Raw genomic sequence first — 25,194 nt, 5'->3', positions numbered from 1 at the left:
TCAAGAACTGGAAAAAAAATGTTTTTTTTTTTTTTTTAATGCTTTCACAGTTTGGAGATGTTACTATTTTAAAGTCAAATGTCATATTTTAGCCTTAATTTTCCTTAGGCTTAATAACAAAATTTTTTCCAGATGTAGTGAAAAAAGTAGAAAGTTAATTCTCCTAAGAAGGGTTTCCTTATAATTTATATTGACAGTTCTATGATCTATATATCTATATTGTCATATCTTTCTTAGACTTTTACACATGTCTATAGTATGTACAGTGACGTGGCCTGGTTATGGTGTAGGTATTTCTACAAAAGTGATATTGACCTAGAGAGAAGGAATATGTGGAAATCTTTATTGGTTTTGGTCAGAACATTTCTCAGATCAGGCGCTGAGACTCTAAATTAGCCCTCATCATGCTGGATGCTTAAGATAAGTAAACATGCAACTTGGTATAAGTTTCCTGGTCTTTTTTTCTCCTAGTCTTGTTTTGTAAACAGCAAAACCTTTCTCTTTACTTTGTAACATTTACTCTGATTTAGTTATTGCTATGTCTTGAGATGAGTGTGTGTTCAGATATAATATTGTTGCCCAAGCTGTTGCTAAATTGTGGAATCTGCAAAAGATCGGAATGTTGCATGTCAGGTTTTACTCTAGACAAAAATCTACTTTGTGGTTACAATGCAGTTCTTCTTCCCCTCAGATCAACAGTATTAGCTGGCCGTGATCTAATATCAGCTCTGACTGAGCAAAGAAAGCCCAAGGCTGAGTACTTTCTCCTACACTTTTTGTTACTCAAGTGCACTAAGTTCTCCAAAAGTACAAAGTCTCAGTGCCATCTTGAGCCTGTAATCTAAAGACTAATCCCTCTAGTACGAAAAACTCTCCTCCTGTCATTCTTCTTGACTCTCTGTTACTGGGGAACCCGAAGCCAACTTTACACTGGACTGTTGGCATCTCCTCCCTGCTGATGGAGTCACGAGTGCCCCCAGGAATTGCCACCTGCAATGTTTACTTACTTAATTGTATTGGACAGAGAAATTGAGAGGAAAGAGGGAGAAGTAGGGGGAGAGAGGAAGAGAGACACTCACAACACTCATCACCTGCCAAGCTTCCCCCACTGCAGGTGGGGACTGGGGACTTGAACCCAGGTCCTGTGCACTCAGTGAAATGTTCCACCACCTGGCCCTCCTTCTCTTTAGACTTTCACATGTGCCTGACTAATTACTGGTAGTAATAACTATGAAGTATTTTTTTGAAAGCTTTATCAATTGGTAGTAAGAAGGGGTAGGTTGAAGAGAGGAGAGGAAAGAAGTAGACATGAATTTTTAATAGCTAGTTGTGTGAGGCTAAGGGGAAATATTTAAGCATCTGCTTGTAAGCATGGGAATTGACTATGAAATAAGTTAAAATCTCTGTTGTGTATTATGGTTATTTGAGAAAATTCAGAGGGTAATGAAATCCTAATCCAATATGATGTATTTTGTCATTATCTTCTGATTATTATGAGTGGAGTGAATTGTTTATTTAATATGGTAACTTTGCTTAAGGACTTTCTGCCTCCCCAGATCTTGATCAGATCATCTGCTGTTTTCCGTCTGCTGTGTATAAAGTTCTTAAGATTATGATAGAGAATGACTTTAGTTTTACCATCCTGTTGCTACAAATTGCAAGAAAAATGGGGAGACAGCCGGAAGTTGATAAGCACTCAAAGTATTTACACATAGAGCATCTTTTCTGACTTTTTTCTCCTGTTGCCAAGGGCCCAGAAAACATAAGAAGAGACTTGACCATAAGTTGAAGGGGGAAAGTGCTTAGCATTTATATCTTCAAGGAAAGTGCTAGGCATGGTTATTCTTCAGTGTAGTAACTGAGAAGCCAGCTGTAGCCTATTTAATTCCAACCAAATCAGTCAGTGATGTTACAATCTTGGTCTGTAGACTAGACAAGTGGCTTAATTAACTGGCTTGTCAAAAGTGGTCAGTTTATACTGTACAAAAAAAACACAAGCCACTCATTAATTGAATTTCATGATTTCAGGCAGCCAGCATCTGCCATCTAACGTTCATCTGGCAAGGGGAAAGTCCATGACAAATATTTATTTTGTAAACAGCAGATTATATAAAATAAAAAAGTACTACATGCATGCAAGCAAAACTCTCAAACTGATTTCTTAAAGATTTTCTTTATTTTTCAGATGCTTGCAAAATCTCTTACAGATTACACTCATTGTCACCTGCTTCTACAAAAACGTACTCAATTGAGAAGCAAGTTATTCTCCTATGACCTAAATTTATATGTTTGGGGGGATTGTTCAGAGGGAGGGGAGACTAGGAAGGTCAATTCAGAGCTGGTTATTATACCTTGAAGAAGGTTAAAAGCCTCTCATTTGCAAATGTTCATAATGGTGAACAGAGAAGTAATTTTATTGAGAAAAACAGAACAAATGGAAATGATCATTTTTTAACCCAAATTCTCAGTGAATTTATCATGCCCCTTTCAAAAAAAGTGCTTTATCTCAAAAATAACTTAAAATGAAAGTGGTTTATTTTTTATTGTTTTTAGTTTATTCATAAAATTAAAAATACCGACAAGACCATAGGATAAGAGGGGTACAATTCCACACAGTTTCTACACCACCAGAGCTCCATATCCCATCCCCTCTTTTGAAAGCTTTCCTATTCTTTATCCCTCTGGGAGCATGGACCCAGGGTCATTATGGGGTGCAGAAGGTGGGAGGTCTGGCTTCTGTAATTGCTTCCCCGCTGAACTTGGGTGTTGGCAGGAAGATCCATACTCCCAGCCTGCCTCTTTCTTTCCCTAGAGGGGCGGGGCTATGCAGAGGTGGGGGTCCAGGGTTACACTGGTGGGGTTCTCTGTCCGGGGAAGTCAGGTTACCATCACGGTAGCATCTACAACTTGGTGTCTGAGAAAACATTAAGATTTAAAGCGGAACAGATTGTTTAATAGGCAGGAACCTAAAGGCAAGAACATAGCAGATGAGTTTTGAGATCTCCATTTTGGAAAAAGCTAGTGTCTATTTTAGGTATATTTCTTTAAAAACATTCTTTTTTATTATCTTTATTGGATAGAGATAGCCAGAAATTGATGGGGCGGGTAGAGAGAGAGAAAGAGAGACACTTTCAGCCCTACTTCACCACTCACAAAGCTTTACCCCAGCAGTTGGGGACCAGAGGTTCGAACCTGGGTCCTTGTGTGTTGTAACACGTGCACTCAACCAGCTGTTCCTTCCGCCTGCCCCTATTTTAGGTATATTTCAAGGGACACATGACTTTATTTAAATTTTTTCCTGAGCCTAACACCTAAAGTTGGACCAAAGGTATTGTCTGGGAAGATAGTGTCAGAGTTGGAAATAGGACTAGAAAGCTGGATCAGGAAAGAGAGCAGCTCCCAAATATGGGAAAGGTGTAGAAGTATTTATGGTGACTTTTTTTTTTAAAAGGGTTTTCTACTTGCTTGCTGTTTTTGGGTCAGTGCAAACTATTGTGCACTTTTGCTTTATCATTGTGAAGATTTTAAGCAAAATAGTTCCATGAAAAATTTAAATGGGTAAAAAAAAATTTAAATCTATATTTTAATAGAGGACTCAAAGTTTGTACTCCCACCCACACATAACTAAATGGTATTTTAGGGCCCCCCCTCTCCCCCTCTCTCTCCCTCCCTCCCTCCCTCCCCCCTCTCTTTCTCTCTCTCTCTCTCTCTCTCCTTCTCCTTCTCCTGCCCCCTCTTCCCTATCTCCCCTCCTCCTCCCCTTTCCCCTTTTTTTTCCTCTCTTCCTGTTGCTTATTAACCAAACCAACAAATAAATCTTAAAAATAAAAGCAAATCCAGTGCTGACTTTTAAGGATGTAGCCTTCAGAAACTGGAGTCAGGTGTGCAATTCTTTGCTGAGGTCTTTCCTGTTGTTTTCTTTCTCCTTTGACTCATAGGGTCCATGAATATTTATTAGAATGAAGCAGTCGCAAGCTTGAACAGCCAACTACTGAGGTCCAGGGTAACAGTCTCTGCCCTTGCTCTTGTTCAGGGACCAGAATGTTTAGATAAAAATATTAAAGACAGACCTTGTTAACCCAACTCTCAACACTTGCTTTCTGGATCTCAAAGAGCAGTAATGCTTGGGTTTCTAAGAGCTGAATATTGGTGTCTTTTAAAGCCCACCTTAGAACGTAGACCCTGGGGGTTGGGCAGTAGCATAGTGGGTTAAGTACACATGGCGCAAAGTGCAAGGACCGGCGTAAGGATCCCAGTTCGAAGCCCTGGCTCCCCACCTGCAGGTAGGTGGATCAGGTAGGTGAAGCAGGTCTTCAGGTCTTCTTTCTCTCCCCATGTCTATCTCCCCCTCTTCTCTCCATTTCTCCATTTCTTTCTATCCTATCCAACAACAACAGTAACAACAACAATGATAAACAACAAGGGCAACAAAAGGGGGAAAAAGCCTTGAGGAGCAGTGGATTCGTGCTTCAGACACTGAACCCCAGCAGTAATCCTGGAGGCAACAACAACAACAACAAAAGAATAAAAAAATAAGGAAAAAAAAAAAAAAGAACGTAGACCCAAGTCAGGATGGGCTAAGTTGATTTCTCCATCATGCACCTGCGTGGGAGTGATGGCTGCTCTGTTGCCCACACTGAGACCACAGACAGCCCTGGCTTTTACTAGCTCTTCAATTTCTAGTTGGCACAAGCCCATGTCTTTTGACTTTGGATTCTGGTTCCCAGATGTGTGAGCTGAAGGCAAGGGAACTCTGTTGTCACCAGAATGAGTTATTAATTAGGACTGTAGAAAGTAAGTAGAGACAGGTGGATCCAGGCTGGTTACAGAAAAATTATTTTATGTAGTGTTATTGGAGGTCACACCCCAAGCCTCAAAATCATGTACATTGTTCTGCTTTTTGGAGGGGAGAAGGAAGGGGGACTGCTTTAACCACCCACAAAGTGGGTGCTTCTGCACCTGTGTTGTGTGAGGCTGGACCCAGAGCCCCAGCATTCCAGGCCAGAAGCTCCACCACTGAACCACCTCCCCAGCCCTGATGAATTTTAAACAATTAACCTCATAGTCTCACAAAAAGTTGTTGAGAAGTACTTGGGTTAAGTTAGCACTTTCCATAATAGGTGGTTCTATATCTGAAACTGGTATTGCGTCCCATTAGGATGTATAACGGAACCATTGTTTTGACTTTGAAAGGTGTGAGCTCCCTCTGTGGTCTAACAGCCCCATTGACCCCAGTTTCTGCTTTTGTTTTCACTTCATTTTGAGATCATTGTAGGCCCAAGTGTTGCGAGAAGCAGTCTCGAGTGATCTGTGTAACCTTTCATCCACTTACTTTCCAGTGCTAACATCTTGCACAGGTACGATAACATCCACTGTTTATCGATTCCATTCCAACTTTACATGCACTCACTGTGCTGGTGTGTGTGTTACTGTATATCTTTCTGTAATTTCACTACATGTTTACGTTACCATGTTTTTAATAGAAATTTTAAAAATATTTTTATTTATTTATTTATTCCCTTTTGTTGCCCTTGTTGTTTTATTGTTGTCGTCATTGTTGGATAGGACAGAGAGAAATGGAGAGAGAGAGGAGAGGAAGACGGAGAAGGGGAGAGAAAGATAGACACCTGCAGACCTGCTTCACTGCTTGTGAAGGGACTCCCTTGCAGGAGCTGGGGACTTGAACTGGGATCCTCACGGCAGTCCTTGCGTTTTGTGCCACCTGCGCTTAACCCGTTGCTCTACCACCCGCTTCCCTCGTTACCATTTTTTAATACACAAGGGCAAGATGGCTCCAAGAAGCCATGTGGAATGGCTTGATTTTTAGGGCTGTTTGATCCAGAAAACTGCTTTTTCAGTACTAGTAATAACTGGTAACACCAGTCATTAAGAACAATGGCTGAAAACTCACCAAGTCACAGGAAGCACAGCGAGTGTTCTCCATGTGCCAGGGACTGTTTTAATGGACTAAGTGTATTGATGCCCTAGACACATAGACTGATCACACTTGAATAGTATCTTTGATTACATAAATCACGGCACCAAGGAGGAGGTAGTTATCTTAATACTCTTGAAAGCAATAGTGAAATTCTACCTTCTTTTTACATCATTTGTAGTTTGAACTTCTGTCATAAAGCACTGATATTGGGAAATGTGGTTGCTCTAAGAATGTGTGCATGACATATAATATATAAAGCCAGACGTGTGTGTATTTATGTTGAGACATTAAAATATGTATATGTCCCTTTTGTTGCCCTTGTTGTTTATCTTTATTGTTGTTGTTGTTGTTGGATAGGACAGAGAGAAATCAAGAGAGGAGAGGAAGACAGTGAGGGGGAAAGAAAGACACCTGCAGACCTGCTTCACCGCTTATGAAGCGACTCCCCCCCATACGTGGGGAGGTGGGGGCTCGAACCGGGGCCCTTGAGCAGGTTCTTGTACTTCATGCCAAGTGTGCTCAACCCACTGCACTACCACCTGACCCCCACCTTAAAATATTTTTACTAAATCATAGTAAAATTGAGATTGGGAGAAGTTCTCCGCTTCTCCAATATCCCACTCCCCTCAAACACGTACACGCTCCCTTCCAGGGACAGTTCAGCATTTTTTTCTTGGTCAGACACACAGCCCCGGGAACATTTGCACTGAATTGAATCTTTGATCACACACCTAACTCTGAAGGGGAGCCTGCTTCATTTGGCTGTGAACGGTCCCTGACTCTGAGACTGTCTGCGCTTGAGGAAGGCGAGGCACTGGTGAGCCGCCCACCATTTGCTCGCCGACTGTCGGGGAGCTGAGCTCCCTGCCTCATAAAGCTGTCCTAGTGATGAACAGCAGTGCTTGCTCAGACCAGCAGTGACCACAGTCCCATGTGTCACAGGTCCCAGGAGGGCCCCATCCGTGTGTTCGCAGACAGCAGACAGAACTAAAAGAGATTTTGTCCTTTTTGCCTCATGTAATCCCACTGGAAAAGGAAACGTGTGCACCTCCGAGTCCACACCACCGTCTGCCAGGCCACCTCCCTGAAGAGACGAGAGCAGGCACTGTTGCAAGACTTCTTGGACAGGAGTTCTCGAGCCCCTGAGTGGAATGGATGGCTCAGGCAGCTAGTGTTACTGTTATCCCAGGGAAGTGAGGAGGGAGGCACCCTACGCCTGTCAGCCTGCCCTCTTTCAGAGGGTGCCCCCTACTCCCAATTGAACGCCAAACTCAAACTCAGTTCCATCCAGTTTGTTGTCCTTGTTTTTGTAAAAAGGGCGACTCCCAACTCCGTAAGACACCAAGTAACCATTCATTCAGTCTTGCTGTATAGCACTTGACTTTGGATGTTGATAACACAAGTGACTTTGAAGTCGCATGCTAGTAAGAATTGTTTGGAAACCACAAAACCTTTTATAGTGGGCTGCTCTATCAGTTTTCTGCTCTTCTGAGGAAGTTTTTCCTCTTCATGACTCATTTCACTTTCGGGTGAGTGTTGAGGGAAATGTAATAGTGATTAAGGAAAGGAAGACTTGCATTTTCATCTTCTTTTTTGCACGCACGTACACACTTTCTGTCTGGGGTTATATAAACACGAGTGATCATAAAACAGATGCTACTGAGAAAGGTAAAAAGCTTGCCCATTAATACAGACATCCTTGGGATTTAAAAAAAAAAAGAAAAAAGAAAGAAAATCATAAAGATTCCTTTGCCGGTTTGGAGAAAGAAGTGTTTGGCTTGATGGCACAGCACACAAAAAAATCCAGTAAAAAACAAAACAAAACAAAACAAAACGACGTGTTCCAGTCGTCACCGACACACAGTTTCGGTGAAATGAAAGATCACGCCAAGATTACGCTGTGTGTTTTATTTCCCTTTTATAGGTCTGTACGAGCTGCTGGTGGCGCTGCCAGCCCAGCTGCAGCCACACATGACCAGCCAGGAGGACCTGACCTTCCTCTGGGAGACGTTCGGTGAAAAGAGCCTGCATTCACTGGTCAAGGTAAACCGCGCTGATGTCAGATTCTCTTTGCAGAGAAAAACATACAGGGAAATAACGCTGTGCACCACCGAGCAAGCCGGAGATCAGATTGTTGCTCCCCGCAAACAAAAACAGCCTTGTTCTTTTCTGCCGGCAGGCACGGAAGTCTTTTAAAAGATTCTACCCAAAGTACATGGATGATTTCACTGACTGGTGGTTGCTCTGGCCGTGCAGACGAATGAACCCAGCAAACGTGTGCCTGCCTGTGTTCAGAAAAAACAGTCTGAAATAGCTGCAGGAGGGCTGAGACTCCTGTTGACGGTTGGCGTTCAGTGGGCTGGGGTTCAGCTTCCACAAATAAACGTTCAAGGCAAAAAATGAGAAGGAATATGTTTTCTGAGGTTAAACATGGCAGAGGTTCAGTGGCCACATTGATTTAAAATAATTTCCTTTAACAAAGTCAAGTGATACCCTAGCAAGCACTCCCCCCCCACACAGGGGGAGAGAGAGAGAGAGAGAGAGAGAGAGAGAGAGAGTCTGTGTGTAAATAAGGCTGCTGCTGGGCCCAGGGAAAAACGGTTTTTGGAAACAGCTGAAGTCGAGCATTGTGCTGTGAAAGTGGCTCGCCACCAGAAATCCGGTCTTGTCACAGAGCAACACTGAGAGTGACCAGAACCCTGACAATACTCAACTGAGAGCAAGGAACTTACTGGAAACTATGCCGCCTCTCTGGAAATGCATTCTCCCTGATTTGGCCTAAACTGCTAGAGTCTCTCTCCAGTGTGGAAGGGACAGAGGCCTATGCTGCCTGAGACCTGTCCAGAATTGTCACTCAGTTCAGCCGGACTCTTTATGGTTGTCTGTTGTGAGAAGGCCTTCGTCTGGTGGATAGCTCTGGAAAATGGGCAACTTGGGAAATTGCTCTTGCTTCACAGGACAGTTCTTATTATATCCCCCCCCCCCCCCCCCCCCGGTCAAATTTTGCTGAAATTAGTGCACCTCTAGCCATGGCAGTTCTTGAGAAGTGAAAGTGTTGATGTGTGATATTTTTCAGCAGTGCATTTCAAGACTAGGCTTTATTTTTCAGTTTTTAAATAGCCACCCAGGAATCCTTGTGTTCTGAGTGATTTCTGGCAGCTTAGTTGCTCTTTGGGGGCGTGCTAGAAATGGTCTTGGGACCATGGTCCACAAAGTTTAGGAATTACTGAGACAATTATACAAACTTCTGTGTTGACTATATGAAAATATTTTAGCTGTGATTTTATTTAGATTTATTCATTTTATAAAATAAAATGTGTTTTTATTTATTTATTTTTTTGCCTCCAGGGGTATTGCTGGGGCTCAGTAGCTGCACTATGAATCCACTGCTCCTGGAGACCAATTTTCCCCCGTTTTATTGCCCTTGTTGTTATGGTATTGTTGTATAGGACAGAGAGACTTCGAGAGAGGTGGAGAAGACAGAGGGGGAGAGAAAGATAGACACCTGAAGACCTGCTTTACCGCTTGGAAACGACCCCCCTGCAGGTGGGGAGCCGGGGGCTCGAATGGGGCTCCTTACCCTGGACCTTGCTCTTGGTGCCATATGCTCTTACCCCGCTGTGCTACCACCTGCCCTCCCCATGGGACACCATTATTCCTTAATCATTAATAAACATACCCCAAAACAGTGGGTGCATTTATAAAGTATCTGTCTATAAAATGGAAATAATGGGGGTCAGGCGGTAGCACAGTGGTTAAGCGCACATGGTGCAAAGTGCAAGGATCCCTGCAAGGAACCTGGTTTGAGCCCTGGCTCCCCACCTGCAGGAGGTCGCTTCACTGGGGGTGAAGCAGGTCTGCCTGCAGGTGTCTCTTTCTCTCCCCCTCTGTCTTCCTCTCCTCTCTCAATTTCTCTCTCTCCTATACAACAGGGACAATAAAAGTGGGGGAAAAAAGGCCTCTAGGAGCAGTGGATTTGTAGTGCAGGCACTGAGCCCCAGCGATAACTCTAGAGGCAAAAAAAAAAAAAAAAGTGGAAATGACATTATCCATTGACTAGTTTTTTTGTGATTTTCAAATAAAATAACAAAGATCTAAGTTCTTTAATTGTTATGTAGGTTAGGCAAATATAAGTTGTCATGATTAATTACTAAATATTAAGGAAAATATTAGTTATTAAGAAACTTTTTGTTATCACAGCCTGCAAAGAAATACAATTGACAGAGGTAGTTCTTTCTTAACAAAAATGAAATTCTATTTTATTTGAGAGGACAGAGAGAAATTGAGATGGGAGACAGAGAGGGAGATAGGAGGAGAGATACCTGCAGACCTGCTTCATCACTTGTGGAACTTCCCCCCCCCCCCCAGGTGGGGACCAGAGGCTTGAACCTGGATCCTTATGCATAGTAAATGTGCAGTTAACTGGGTGAGTCACGATCTAGTCCCTCAGAGGTGATTATTTCTATTAGAAGAATAAATATTGCCAACAACAGAACTCCTGCTTCATGTGTGTAAGGTTCAGGGTTCAGTTTCTCCCACTGCATGGGGTCAGCATTAAGAATGCCATGGATAGTGAAGTGGTACCTGCTCTCTCTCTCTCTCTCTCTCTCTCTCTCTCTCTCTATCCCTCCCTCCCCTTCCCTGTCTCTTTCTCTCATCCAAAAACATTCAGAAAAAGAAAGTTTGTTGGGGTCACTAAATGGGAAAGTAAATGCATGATTCTGTTCAATCCCTAGTACCACACACAAAAATTTAAAACATAAAACTTTGAAGAGATTTTACAACAAAAGAAGACAAAAAGTAGAATTAATGTGTAACAAGTTCTTAGTTACACTGGCTGCTGAGTTTTAACTGTGAATTAGTTACACTGGCTGCTGAGTTACACTGGCTGCTGAGTTTTAACTGTGAATGGTTTTTCAGTGTGTGTGTGTCAGTTAATAGTGGTTAGGAAGCATCCTGGAGAGTTTTGGTGTCTGATCTCATCAAAACAGACATTTGGTGTTGCTAGTGTTTGAATAACACAAAAACTCAAACTGTTCTTAGGTGGTTTCAGTAATTGCTGTCAAATTTTAACATCTTATCTATAGGTATATTCTCGATTGTTTGTTTTTTTTTTTTGCCACCAGGGTTATCACTGGGGCTCGGTGCTGCACTACGAATCCACTGCTCCTGGAGGCTATTTTTTTTCTTCTGTTGCCCTTGTTATTTATTGTTATTTTTGCTATTGTTGGATAAGACAGAGAAATTGAGAGAGGATGGGAAGACAGAGAAGGGGAAAGAAAGACAGACACCTGCAGACCTGTTTCACCACTTGTGAAGCTACCGCCCTTGCAGGTGGGGAGCCGGGGCTCTAACCGGGATCCTTGCATGGGTCCTTACACATTGTGTCATGTGTGCTTAACCTGCTGTGCCACTACCTAGCTCCCACATTCTCAGTTTTTTAATAGTTTACCACACTCTCAACTTTTAAAATATATACATATATATTATTTATTGATTGATTCAATGTCCTTTTTCATCAGTTTTTTTTTTTTTTAAACCAGAGTACTGAACATATCTGGTTTATGGTTGTGCCTGGAATTGAACTTGGGACTTAGGAGCCTTAGGCATTATAGTCTCTTTGCATAACCATTGTGCTATATTTATTTCTTAATGAAAGATACACAGAGAGAAAGACCAGAGCACTGCTCAGCTCTGGTTTGTAGTGGTGCTGGGGATTGAGCCTGGAGCTCAGTGCCTCAGCCATAAAAGGTATTTGCATAACCGTATGCTGACTCTTCAGCCCTCCACTCTCCACTTGTAAGACATGCAAATTTCAGGCATGTCCTCTGGCTCATCTTAGCAGACTTCAGGGAAGTGAAGCCAAAAATGACCCCATGAGCCAGACTCCGTTTTTCTCTTAACGGTGTCCTGAAATTCTGTTTGTAATGAGCATATGAAACCATGAAGAGATTGACTAGTGGAAGCAAAGTATGACAAATAGTTAATTTGGTGGAAGTTTATTTTAAAAGTCCCCTCCCACCTGCAGGGGGAAAGCTTCACTAGTGGTGAAGCAGGGCTGCAGGTATCGCTCTCGCCCTCTCTCTTACTCCCTTCCCTCTCGATTTCTGTCTGTCTCTATCCAATAAAGATAATTAAAAAAAAAGTTCTCTATTCTGGGGAGTCGGGCGGTAGCGCAGCGGGCTAAGTGCACGTGGCACAAAGAGCAAGGACCGGCGTAAGGATCCCGGTTTGAGCCCCAGCTCGCCACCTGCAGGGGGGTCGCTTCACAGGCAGTGAAACAGGTCTGCAGGTGTCTATCTTTCTCTCCCCCTCTGTCTTCCCCTCCCTCTCTGCTTCTCTATGTCCTATCCAACAACCACATCAACAACAACGATAATAATAACCACAGTAATGGTAAAACAACCAGGGTGACAAAAGGGAAAATAAATATTAAACGAAGTTCTCTATTCTGAATTCATTTTTAATGCTTATGAATTTTGGTATAATTTTAAAAGTCTCGATCTTCAGTCCAAATTTCTGTTTCCTTTTTTAAATATTTGTTTAGTGATTAATGAGAGAACAAGAGCATCCCTCTGACACATAGGATGTCAGGGATTGAACTCAAGACCTCGTGGTTGAGAATCCGACACTTCACTGCCCAACCTTTCCAGTCCACAAATGTAAATTCTAAGTCACAAGTTCTTGAGGGTCCAATTGAGCATTCATGTTACTATGTGCAAGGACCTGGATTTAGGACTCCCTCCCCCCCAACACATGCAGGAGAGAAGCTTGAATGATGAAACAGGTCTGCAGGTATCTCTCTGTCACTCACTCACTCACTCTTTTTTTTTTTTGCTTCCAGGATTATTGCTGGGGCATGGTACCTGCACTGCAAATCCACTGCTCCTGGAGGGCATTTATCTTTCTTTTATTTTTTATTGAATAGGACAGAGAGAAATTGAGAGGGGAGGGGGAGATAGAGAGGGAGAGAGACAGACACCTGCAGACCTGCTTCATAGCTTATGAAATGACCCCCCCTTGCAGTTGGGGAGCCAGGGGCTCAAACCAGGAAATTTGCTCAGGTTCTTGTGCTTCTTACTACATGTGCTTAACCCAGTGTACCACTGCCCGGCCCCCTCTCCCTCACCCTCTCTCTTCCTCTCTATATTTGAATTTCTCTGTGTCCTATAAAAAAAAAAAGACCACCAGGAGTGGTGGGTTTTTAGTATAGGCACAAGCCCCAGTGATAACCCTGGTGACAATGGAAAAAAAAATAAAGATGATAACAGTAAGAACACGTCTTGAGCGGACCCCTGGAGAGCACCCCAAGACCACACACATACTCATTCCTTTTCCACATCTCCAAGCTGGGCACTGTAGAAAATGCAAAACCAGTCTGAAAGTGACGCTGGACCTTAATCTTTTCAGTAATTCCAACCCCTCTTCGTTAGCACCACTAAGATTTGCTAGGAAATGAGTTACTTCCCAAATACAGTTTGATACAGTCAGACTAAAACAAAAACAAAGTGAGAGAGAGAGAGTTTCACTGAGCAGAGAGTTGTTCTATGAGCTGTTTCCTGGACAGGCCCTGTAGGTGCCTTTCTCTTTGCCTCTAGAAGTAGTGAGCAGCAGTCGCCGTGGGGAAGGGTGATATTTCCGCCGCGGTAAATCAGAGTCAAGGGCGAGAGACCATTTTATAAGATACTGGCTGGTATCCGGCCCTTTAGAAACAAGTTCTGCTGTTAGGGGAGGGGAGAGGGGTTGTGTTAGCTTCAAGAAGTAAACCCGCTGGGGATGCCGGTGTTTCTTGCTGCTGTGGTACTGTTTGTCTGGGGTGGGAGGAGAAGGAAGAGACAGCCAGACCTTGCTGCTGATGCCTGGCCACCTGGTCTGATAGAGCGGGGCCTTCGGGTCAGCATCTGGGAACGTTCCCGGGCCAGCCAGAGGTAATTGTGCAGCCGGCTGGTTAAGCTGGTTGGAGGAAGCAGGCAGGGCTCTTACATTATAGTTTTCTTTTTTTCACTTCCAGGCCTGCTCGAAATAGGAATTCCTGAGACACCAGAACATTGCTGGCTTTGTATTTCATACTCTGAAACCGTGGCCTTATGTAGAGCCTGCTAGAGGCTTGCAGGAGGGCTGTGGATGAGAGGGTCCTTGACAGCTTGGCCTTTGCTCTAGTGGCTTGGGCAAGTCGTTGTGAGGTGAAGATGGTTATTCAGACCTGCTTGCTCTCGGAGTAGCCATTTTAGGCTCAAATTTGTTCATAGTGGGTGATTTTACTTTTATGAATGTAGGAGAGTGTCTTACCTAGAAACATGGAATAGTTGATTCATTCCACTGGGTAGAGTATAGACAAGGGTAGCCCTCATCTCCCTTGTGACAGGAGGATTCCTATTAGTTGATACTCAACTCCTGTTGGGGAGGTGATTCCAGAGAACAGGAAATCCAGCTTCTCTAGATGTTGTACTGAAGAGAGGGAGTTGCTTTGTGTCTCCCGTTTTCTTAGGTATTGTATTGCTAACTCATTCTACAGGGGAGTGCACATATCCTGTCATAGTTTGATTGTGTATTTGCACCCCAGGGACCTTCCATCTTCACCCTGATCTCTGGACTGAGCTACACTGAGAGTTCTTGCTTGCTCTTATATTATAGTAGTGATAATAACAGTAACACTGAAAGAGAGAGAGAGAGACAGAGAGGGAAAGATGCCACAGCACTGAGGCTTCCTCCAGTGTGGTGGAGGCTGAATTGGGGACCTGGGCCGTGCCCATGGCGAGGTAGGCACACTTCCCATGTGAGCTGTGTCACAAACCTTGCTAACACTGCTCTCAAAGCCTTCCTTATCTTGTGAGTGAGAGAGGCTGGAGCACTGCTCGAGCATGTCTGGTGTGGGCAGTGAACCCAGGCACGCAGACCCCGCTGAGCCCACCTCCCTGGCTGCAGGTCGTGACTTTCACGTCAGTCGTTGGTGTGCTGTTGTTGGGCAGGTGTGGGGCTGTGCGCACAGCCCACCGTCCTGGCTTGGTTCTCAGCGTGCACTGAGGGAACCGTTGTCCGCAAATGAATGTCCAGTATTTGTCTTCGTCTAAGCAAAAACGCCTTTAAAACCTTTCAGTTCTTGGTTTCCACACCTGTCTTATTCCAAGGCTTTATCTTACTTTACCGAGGGTACTTTTCTAATGATAGTGAAACAGTAAATGATAAACATTAACTTGTAAAAATGTGCACTGTTCTTTCTTCTTTTTGCTACCAGTGCCATCGCTGGGGTCATATGACAACTCTACCACTCCCAGTTACCAAGCCTTTTTTTTTTTTGTAATTTTTCTCCCCTTGTTTAAAGTACTTTTTATTTAAAATTGTTTTTTTTTAAACAAAATTATCAGATTCCAGGAGTATTTTCATACCCACACGGGTATATTTAAGTTTCTATACCTCCCACCAGAGTTCTGTGCCCTCGCACCCTGGGCCTCCACTGCCATCCTCCTTCCGCCATCTTAGTTGTCACACTGTGTGGGAGACAGTCTGTATTTTTTTTTCTACCCAAGTTTGTTTGCCTTGGGCATCTGTAGTCCACATCGAAGCAGAACAATTCAATCACTGTCCTTCCTCTCTTGCTGCACTCAGCATTTCTTTTTTATTTTGCCTCCAGTGTTATTACTGAGGCTCAGTGCCTGCGCTACACTATGGACCCACTGCTCCCAGAGGCCCTTTTTTCTCATTTTTGTTGCTTTTTTTGTTGTTATTGTTGTCAATGCTGCTGCTGTTGGATAGGGCAGAGAGAAATCAAGAGAGGAGGGGAAGACAGAGGGGGAGAGAGAAAGATAGACACCTGCAGACCTGCTTGACCACTTGTGAAGTGACCCCCCCCCCCCCCCGCAGGTGGGGAGCCAGGTGCTTGAACCAGGATTCTTAACTCTGGTCCTTGCGCTTTGTGCCATGTGCGCTTAACCCGCTGTGCTACCGCCCAGTGCCCAGAATTTCTTTGTGATAGCACACAAGGGAGAAAAGGAGAGACACTCATAATAGCACTGCCCCACTGCTTATGAGTCACCCCGGGCCCCCGGGGACTTGAACCTGGGACCTTGCATGTGGTAATGTGTGTGCTCTACCAGGTACACCACCACCCAGCCCCAGAGTGTAATGTTTTAACTAAAATCACGTTTTAACAGTATAAATGAGTCATAATAGCTTCAGCATATGTCACATATGCAGCAATTCCCAATATGTACAATACGAAAACTATAGTGTGCTCTTAGTGGGAGTTAGCTAGCCTGAGAGTGACTCATTTCTGATGGAAACCGTAAGGACCAGATAGAAAAAAAGGAGAGACCATTTCTCAAGACATAGTGGAACATGTCGGGGCAGGGGATAGGTCAGAGGCTCGGCTCACATTTTAGTGGGTTGCATCAAAAAAAGAACATGGACACCGACTCTGTTTTAAAATAAACCAAACTTTAGATGTAATTTCACACAACAGATTTAGACATGTTTGTGTAAGTAGACTTCTGGAGACCTAGCCACCCTTTAAAAATTTTATTTATTTATTTTTGTGATTAATGTAAGAGGTAGTTATCTTTTGTCTCTACTGATCTTGCTGTGCATAATTGCCTCCAGTTCCACCTTCTGTCCCAGTGGACATATTACCACTTTTTTTTTTTTTTTTTTTTACCACAAGGTGTAGTATTCAGTGAGTACATATTTCATACCTTGTTTAACCAGTCATCTGTTGATGGACATCTAGACTGCTTCCAATCTTTGCTAGCCACCATGTTTGATGGCCTATCTACCCCTAGCCCCAATTTTGGAAACACGGGAAGACTTTGTATGCTAGCTTCATTTGATCTGACCTGAGAAGGGCTGGATAATAGTCACTGGAGTTTAGTTTGGTGCTTCAGGCTTTGGATTTAATAGTAATTAAGTGAATGAATGAATGTGTCTATACATGCCTGTCTGTATTTGTCCTTTGTCTCTGATTTGACCCAGTGCGAATTGATTTGTAGGAATTACTTTACATATTCTGACAACAGACTTAACATTTTATGTGTTGTAAATATTAAGTCTGGTCTGGTTCAGTCTGCTCCTTGTGATGATATTTAGGGCTAAAACAGAGGGTGGGGAAGGAAAGAAAGATTTAAAGGCAGAAGAAGCATCTTCACAGACCCATCGTATAATATAAAATCCCCAGCTCAGTGGGACTTCTGGAGCGTGAGCTAAGATTAGAGTCTGAGGAGCTGGTCGCCCCTGGCCAAGTCTGAAGTCTGGCGTTTTTTGTTTTTGTTTTTGTGCCTGCAGGGTCATTGCTGGGTCTTGGTGCCTGCACTACAAATCCACTGCTCCTGGAGGCCTTTTTTCCCCCATTTTGTTGCCCTTGTTGTCGCTATTCTTGCCATTGCTGCTGCTGTTGTTGGATAGAACAGAGAAATCGAGAGAGGGCAGACGGGGGAGAGAAAAGACAAGACACCTGCAGACCGACTTCACAGCTTGTGAAGCGACCCCTCTGCAGTTGGGGAACCAGGAGGGCTGGAACAGTGATTCTTAAGCTGGTCCTTGTGCTTTGTGTCATGTGCGCTTAACCCACTGTGCTATACTGCCTGAGCCCCTTGACATATATATATATATATTTTAACACTGGCTCAGGAGGGACCCTCCGAGGCTGTTGGCACCATTCTAATACTCTCACTTGGTCACACGCATCTACATAACTTACACAGTGTGGCACGTAGTATAAGTATAGGCATAGCTGTTGACAGAGTACAGCTCTTTGGGGCAGGATCCCTATATGGGCCACGTTTCCTGGAGGTGCTCAGGAGACGGGGCCTTCTCCCCCTCCCTCACTGTCTTGTGCAGGTGGTTTCACCAATGCCTGAGTGCCCACCTGGGGAAGTAGTGACAGGTTCCCAGAACCCCTTCAGAATAGTTTTTGAAGTACTAGGAGTATTTATAAATAATTGAGAATGCCTGTTTTTAATCACTTCCAAATAACTCAAGTTGGCACATTTTTCTTTATGACAGGTAGATGCCAATGAAATAATTTTGAAGTGTGTCTTAACATAAAAGGCCTTTATTACCACTCATTTCTTCTCTCTAATTTAATAGGGCAGAGAGGAATTAAGAGGCACATGGAGATAATATCCTTCCATTGACAGGGAGAAAGATAAACACCTGCAGACCTGTTTCACTACTCTTGAAGCAGACCCCCTGCAGGTGGGGAGCAGGGGCTTGAGGCCAGGTCTTTGGGCATGATAATACATGTGCTCAGCCAGGTGTGCCACTGCCTGAGTGCCTACCCCCTTGTTTTTTTTATTGTTGTAGTTATTGTTGTCATCTCTGTTAGATAGGACAGAGAGAAGTGGAGAGAGGAGGGGAAGACAGAGGGGGAGAAAGATAGACACCTGTAGACCTGCTTCACCACTTGTGAAGTGACTCCCTGGCAGGTGAGGAGCTGGGGGCTCAAACCGGGATCCTTCCGTCAGTCCTTCCTTTGCGCCACCCGTGCTTAACCCGCTGCACTACTGCCTGACTCCCACCAGGCATCCATCTTTAACTGTCAGTGTCTTGGGGCCAGGTAGTGGCATACCTGATTGAGAGCAAATTATCACGCACAAAATCCAGGTCCCCCCTGTAGAGGGAGCCTCGAAGAACTGTGAAGCAGTCCTGCAGGTGTCTTTTCCTCTCCACCTCCCCCCTTCTCTCTGAATTTCTCTCTGTTCTATTAAATAAACTACTTAACCCATTAAAAAAAATCCATTGTCTTTATGATGACTGTCTCATCTCCCCACCCCTTAGCCTCCCATGGATGATCTTCCAGATGTGGGAAATTTTCTACCTGGGTCAGGCATGCCAAGATGTGGAGAGAGTGGCACTATACAAGAAGTTAGTATTTGTTTTCTGGTCAAAAACTTGCAACATTTGTAGTTCCTCTCCTAGTAGATGGAAGGGCCTCCCTCTTGAGGTCTGAGAAGGGTTAACTCATATTTGGATAGGCTTCACTGTTGTGTGTGGTTTTTTCGCCAGTGTTTTAGAGGTGCAGAAAGCACACCATCCTGGGGCATATCTACCATGATTTTATGCTTTCTCTCACCACCATCACAGAGGAAGACAACTACATAGTATCCCCAGGTCCCCTTGTTATCTTACTAAACGTCATGAGGACATTTTATCTTAACAAGCAAAGGTTCTCAATATCAAAGTATATCACAAACACCTGCCTGTCTTCTGGTAAAAAGCTTTACTAATTTTTAAAATTTAAATAATCAATTAATTAATTTAAAAAAGGAGACATTAACAAAACCATAGGATAGGAGGGGTACAACTCTACACAATCCCACCACCAGATCTCCATATCCCATCCCCTCCCCTGATAGCTTTTCTATTCTTTATCCCTTTGGGAGTATGGACCCAAGGTCATTGTGGGAGGCAAGAAGGTGGAAGGTCTGGCTTCTGTAATTGCTTCCCTGCTGAACATGGGTGTTGACTGGTCGATCCATACTCCCAACCTGTCTCTCTCTTTCCCTAGTAGGGCGGGTCTCTGGGGAAGCAGAGCTCCAGGACACATTGGTGGGGTCTTCAGTCCAGGGAAGTCTGGTCGGCGTCATGCTGGCATCTGGAGCCTGGCGACTGAAAAGAGAGTTAACATACACAGCCAAACAAATTGTTGAACCTTTATGGACTTGAAGGCTGGACTACTGCAGATGAAGTGTTGGGGGATACTCACTGCAGACTATTGTGTACTTCTGCTTTCATGTATATATTTTGCCCTAGTTTATGGATACGTGTGAACATATACTCTATCTCAGGGGACCTGGTCTATATCTAGGTTTTGGGACTTTGTTAGATAGTGAACCACCTGGAATGGAATTAGAGAATACTATGAAAGGAAAGGTCTCACCCGAGTAATGAAGCTGAAGGGTTGTCATTCCACACCTGAAGTCTCTGGACACAGTCTGAAGTGAAGCATGCTGTGGTGGCACTCATTGCGTTTATTAGGTTATGATTGGCGGATGCAATATTATTTGATATGAATTGAAAGAAGCATGCAGGAAAGTGCGTCCCACAATTTTTTTTTTAAAGAGACCTTTAGGATATCAAACTTTGTTTCATGTGCAACTAGTGTTTCCATTGCAGTTATACTATTCCTTTTGCAGTGTGGGACAGTAATGACTACAGTTATGTTTACTTTTTTTCTTTCTGTGCTTTAGTTCATCTGATAAACAGTGTTGTCAGGTTTAAAAATAATTCTACTTGCATGGTTCATTTAAAGACAAACTAGAGAATTATAAAGACACTACAATTTTGATTTTCATTACTTGCAAAATTAATAAGTGGCTTTGTTTTTTAATTTGAAATAAGAGTTGATAGGCCACGTGGTTGGTGTGCCCTGAATTTTGAGTATCCTGTCATGCTCCCCATCGATCACAGTGCCCCCACTAGATGGCGCCCATTCCTTTAGGAAACCGGAGACCACGGTCAAAGAACTTGTCAGCTGTGTCACGGATGGAATCAAAATAAAAAGCAGACTCAGGCCACTGCAGTATGAAAAACTTGTGAAGTTTCTTTATGTCATGTAAAGAGCCTTAGAACTTTGCGGTTGAGGCATTTATGATTAATAACGTATTCTGTTTCCAAGGCACTGCGGCTTTATTATATGACTCATTCATATAAAAAGTACTTAAATGCTCATTGTACATCGTGTTAGCTGACGACGATCTGATAGTAAAACCAGGCAGGGTGGTCTTCGGCCACATGACCTGGACACCGGCATCCGGCTGATCACCTGGTGAGTGTAAAGCTGTCACGGAGACACCCACAGACTGGGCTTCTGTCTAGTCGTGTCCCCCCCCCCTTAACTATGGGGCTTCTCCCAAACTCTATGGACACTATACCCTTTTTTTTTTTTTACCACGCACATCTCTGACAAAGTTTTAGTGTATAAACTTGGCGTAGAAAAGAGATGAAAGGGGGTCGGGCGGTGGCGCAGTGGGTTAAGCGCACGTGGCGCAAAGCACACGGACCGGCGTGAGGATCCCGGTTAGAGCCCCCGGCTCCCCACCTGCAGGGGAGTCGCTTCACAGGCGGTGAAGCAGGTCTACAGGTGTCTATCTTTCTCTCCCCTTCTCTGTCTTCCCCTCCTCTCTCCATTTCTCTCTGTCCTATCCAACAACGAATTGCGTCAACAAGGCAATAATAATAACCACAACGAAGCTACAACAAGGGCAACAAAAGGGGGAAAAATGGCCTCCAGGAGCAGTGGATTCATGGTGCAGGCACCGAGCACAGCAATAACCCTGGAGGAGGAAAAAAAAAGAAAAGAAAAGAGATGAAAAAGGAGGAGTGAGGAGGAAGAGAAGAACAAAGTAGAAAGATGCTAACAGGTTGCCCAGATAAAAGCTTCTCTCTTGTTCTTAAAATATCTTAGTGCCGACAGTATTTCTGGACCACAGTTGATACTGGATCCAGAGGCACATTTGCCCTCATCCTGGGAAAGTTTCCTCTGATGCCTGACGACTGCACTGGCTGAGTGAGACCTGAAGGCTTTGAAGCATCCCTCACGCGGGAGAGTGGGCCGGGACTGTAGACAGTTCCCGGTGAGCATGAGCCTTGGGGCCCTTCCACCTGCACCCCAGTCCTTACAGCAGTTGGGTCTGGTGAGCCGGCTAAGTTTGGAGACTCTTGTTTTATTTCTCTGATACTTACCATCCCTCAACTCTTTCTCCTTCCTTTTGTCTGCAAGTTCTTTTAGGTGCATGCTCCGATTACCCGTCTTTGACCCACAGGGCCGCTTTCAGATTTGCTTCCGTGTGAGCATGGCCACTTCTGTGCTTTTTGAACTGACTGGGTGTCTCAGGGCTATTGTGTCTGTCTCTGCCCCGGGCTTGTCTTCAGACATGGCCTCCTGTCTGGGACTCTGGCTCTATAGGTTCTTTTTTTAAAATTTCTTTATTGGGGAATTAATGTTTTACATTTGACAGTAAATACAATGGTTTGTACATGCAGAACATTTAGCTCTGTAGGTTCTTGACCAACGATAATTTTTACCTCCCAGCTTCCTACTTAACACGCTCTGTTGGCTTCCAATAAGGTGGTCAGTGGGCTTGTTTTATTTTCCATCTATCCTTATTCTTTTGTTCCTAATATTTGATAGTTACATTGAAAATTTCAGACCTAGGCGTTACCCTCGGTACCACCATTTATTTAGTCTTAGCTAGACTTTGTGAGTGGTCATCATCTGTCTCTTACCCAAAAGATTCTGTGACTGCCTCAGAAGTCAGTTCTCCAGTGTCTGACTCAAGAAGACAGTTTCTCCTTTGCTCTTACAAGTTTTCATGCATAGCAATGATGGAGGGTCAGTTTACCTGAAATGAGGGTGCTGGGTCCATATTAGCTTTTTTAAATATCCTTAAACATGTCACTACTTTATGCTCCTGGTATAAAGCATTTCTGCTTAAGTCTGATGCCAGTGTAACTCTTCATCCCTCTTACGTTTGCTCAGAGTATACCTTTTTTATTTTTATTTTTTAGGTCCTTAGAGCATATTTCTCAGTGTTGGGTGTTCTGAAACACATTTTCCAGGTACTCACTGTGTTTTGTTTTTTTTTAAAGTTATGTACTTTTACTTCATACTAGTAAAAAAAAAAATCTGAACCTCATCCCTTTTACCCACTGTAGTTGCTAAGAGAAACTCTTTTCTATTCTGATTTTAAGCTTTCTGGAGTGCTTCACTCATTCTCTCAATTGCATTTATTTATGTATTTATTACCAGAGCCCTGCTCAGCTCTGGCTAATGGTGATGCAGGGGATTGAACCTGGAGTTTCAGAACTTCAGGCATGAAAAACTTTTTGCATAACCATTATACTGTCTCTCCTGCCCTGTCTCCAATTACATTTATAAGCTTCACTTGATGTTGTGAATTACTGGGTTAGTTTTTGCCAGTGAAGTGTGCTCCACTCTGTAATTGTATCATAACTTTTTTTTTAATTTCGGTTTTTGATTTGTGTGTGTGTGTGTTGTGGATAATATTTTTGCTCTACCCTTGCCAATAGAGATCTATCTGTCCATGGAGTCTGTCTGTGGGTGCCTTTCTGTTGAGTGTGTATTAAGGAATGGAGTTGTTAAGGATTTATTTAGTTATTTTCCCTTTTTGTTGTGTTGTAGCTACTATTGTTGTTGTTGTTGGATAGGACAGAGAGAAAGGGAAAGAGATGGGGAAGACAGAGGGAGAGAGAAAGACACACCTGCAGACCTGCTTCACTGCTGTGAAGTGACTCCCCTGGGGGCTCGAACCCAGATCCCTATGCCGGTCTTTGTGCTTTGCGCCACTTGTGCTTAACTCGCTGCGCTCTACTGCCCGACTCCCGAGGATTAGCTTTTCAATGGTGTATCTGTGTCAGGTAGACATGGGTGCACGCCTGCGCAGAGGTGCTAAGTGCTCCTTTCAGGTAGACATGGGTGCACGCCTGCATAGAGTTGCTAGGCAGTAGGGCTTTAGTTAAAGCATTTGCACTCGTTTCTGTTTTCCCTCGCAGCTGTGGCTGTTGTTCTTCCACCCACATCTGACTGACTCTCAGAAGAACAGGACTTTTGTTTTTGATGGCTTCCAGTGGTATTTAATTGTATTTTTAATTTGCATTCCATTAGGACTAAGAAGGAGGAGCTCTTTCATATGTCTACTGGGCATTTATTCAGGTGTCCTGCTTGGCCAGGCACTTCTAAAATCTGCCCCCCACCCCTGTGTCTTTTCTTTTTTTTTTAAGAGTATAGAGATGATTGCTTTATATATGGATGTAGCTAAGGGACTGCTTGAGTGTGGACCTAACACTTCGTCAGTTAAATCTGCACAATCCTCTTCTACCCTTTTGGGAATTTTCTTTTTTAATAAGCAGAAGCTCCTGTTTGCAACTAGGTACAGTTTGCTGATTTCATTTTTCTTTCATGGCTAGTGACTGTTGTGTGCTGTTCAGAGAAACTGCTTGCACTTTAAGATCGGGAAGATATTTCTTTTTTGAAGTCTTTCTCAGCTTACTACTTTACTGTTCACATAGAGGACTGAAGGCTACTTGAAATTGTTTTGGTATGTGGTGTGAGGTAGGAACCCACTCAAGGACAGCCCATCCTTGCCCAGACTTCCTTTGCAGAGTTCCTCAGTATGGGTCCAGCCTTACTGTTTTTGAAAGGCACTTCTGCCAGTGCTGTGTCTCCCCTTAGCTTTCTAAAAATACTCAAAAATTACATTCATCTTGGCCTGATAATATAATGTGGAAAACCAGAAGTTGATAGAATTATCAAACACAGTCAAGGGGTTAATTCACAGAGGCACCTGGAACAGAGCCTGGCTACAGTGAGTTCTAAGTGGCTGTTAGTGTTGTAATTATTAGACTAATTAGAAAATTCCATGTTCACCCATCTAACAGAATCAATATTTGAATAAAGAATCAGGGGCAATGGTAATTAAAATGGAAAATGTAGGGAGTCCGGTGAATTTATTGCTCATCTGACTCACTCTCTGGCAGATGTGTAAATAGGCATATGAGGAGAAATCAGAAGTATAATTGGTATAATTTCTACAACTCAAAGTCCTACAGGGGGAATATTTAATTCTATAATGTTTTACTGGATTTATTTTCCTTCTCTGGAACTTGCAGAACAGCATTATTTCATCAGAACTGGGAGAGCAACCCCCCGCTACCTTTAATTGGCAAATATTTGTGAGAAACACTTAATCTGAGTTGGCATAATTGAATTTCGATACCTGAACAGTAGCAGCTTTAGCAAGAGGAGAAATGTGATATATGGATATATGTCCAAGGCAGAGGAACAGTCTTGAATGAGTAAGATCTGTGCGTATGCTGCTTGGAGCTTTAAGACCTTCTATAAATCAGACGTGAGAGAGGGTTGAATAATGTCTAGGTTTTTTTTTTTTTTTTAAGTTTTTCATATAGTTCCAACAGTATCTATTTCCAAATCACAAATTTCACCCGATGATATATTTATTTCTACTACAGTAATAATAATAATCATAAAAGACTTTAGGATGTGGTATGTTGAGTTCCTAACTTACATTTTGGTAAAACACACTCTTAAAATTCATGGGACAGTTTGATTTGGTGTCTCACAACTTTGTGGAACTGCACGACCAGAGTCTGTGACATCAGCCTCTCTGTAGGCCAACGAAAGTACATTGCATCACCGAAGTTCTGGCAGTGTCTGAAATTTGCGGAGACATGAGCACACACTTTCTTGTGCTGCTTGGGCAGAATTACTGTGTGTGTCCGGAGAA

At 43.4% G+C, this 25,194-nt stretch overlaps 1 protein-coding gene across 6 annotated transcripts in view; it reads left to right on the top strand.

Moving 5' to 3' along the window:
- Window positions 1-25,194, top strand: part of MPP7 (MAGUK p55 scaffold protein 7) — a 166,724-nt gene that overhangs the window by 62,107 nt on the left and 79,423 nt on the right. For all 6 annotated transcript variants that reach the window (XM_060192359.1, XM_060192363.1, XM_060192358.1 and 3 more), the window contains one exon: window positions 7,863-7,981. In XM_060192359.1, coding sequence (XP_060048342.1) covers window positions 7,863-7,981 — 119 coding nt within the window. The remainder of the gene's footprint in view (window positions 1-7,862; window positions 7,982-25,194) is intronic.

This window comes from Erinaceus europaeus, chromosome 6 (genome assembly GCF_950295315.1).
Source record: "Erinaceus europaeus chromosome 6, mEriEur2.1, whole genome shotgun sequence".
Taxonomy (NCBI): Eukaryota; Metazoa; Chordata; class Mammalia; order Eulipotyphla; family Erinaceidae; genus Erinaceus; species Erinaceus europaeus.
This window is presented reverse-complemented; position numbering and strand designations above follow the sequence as displayed.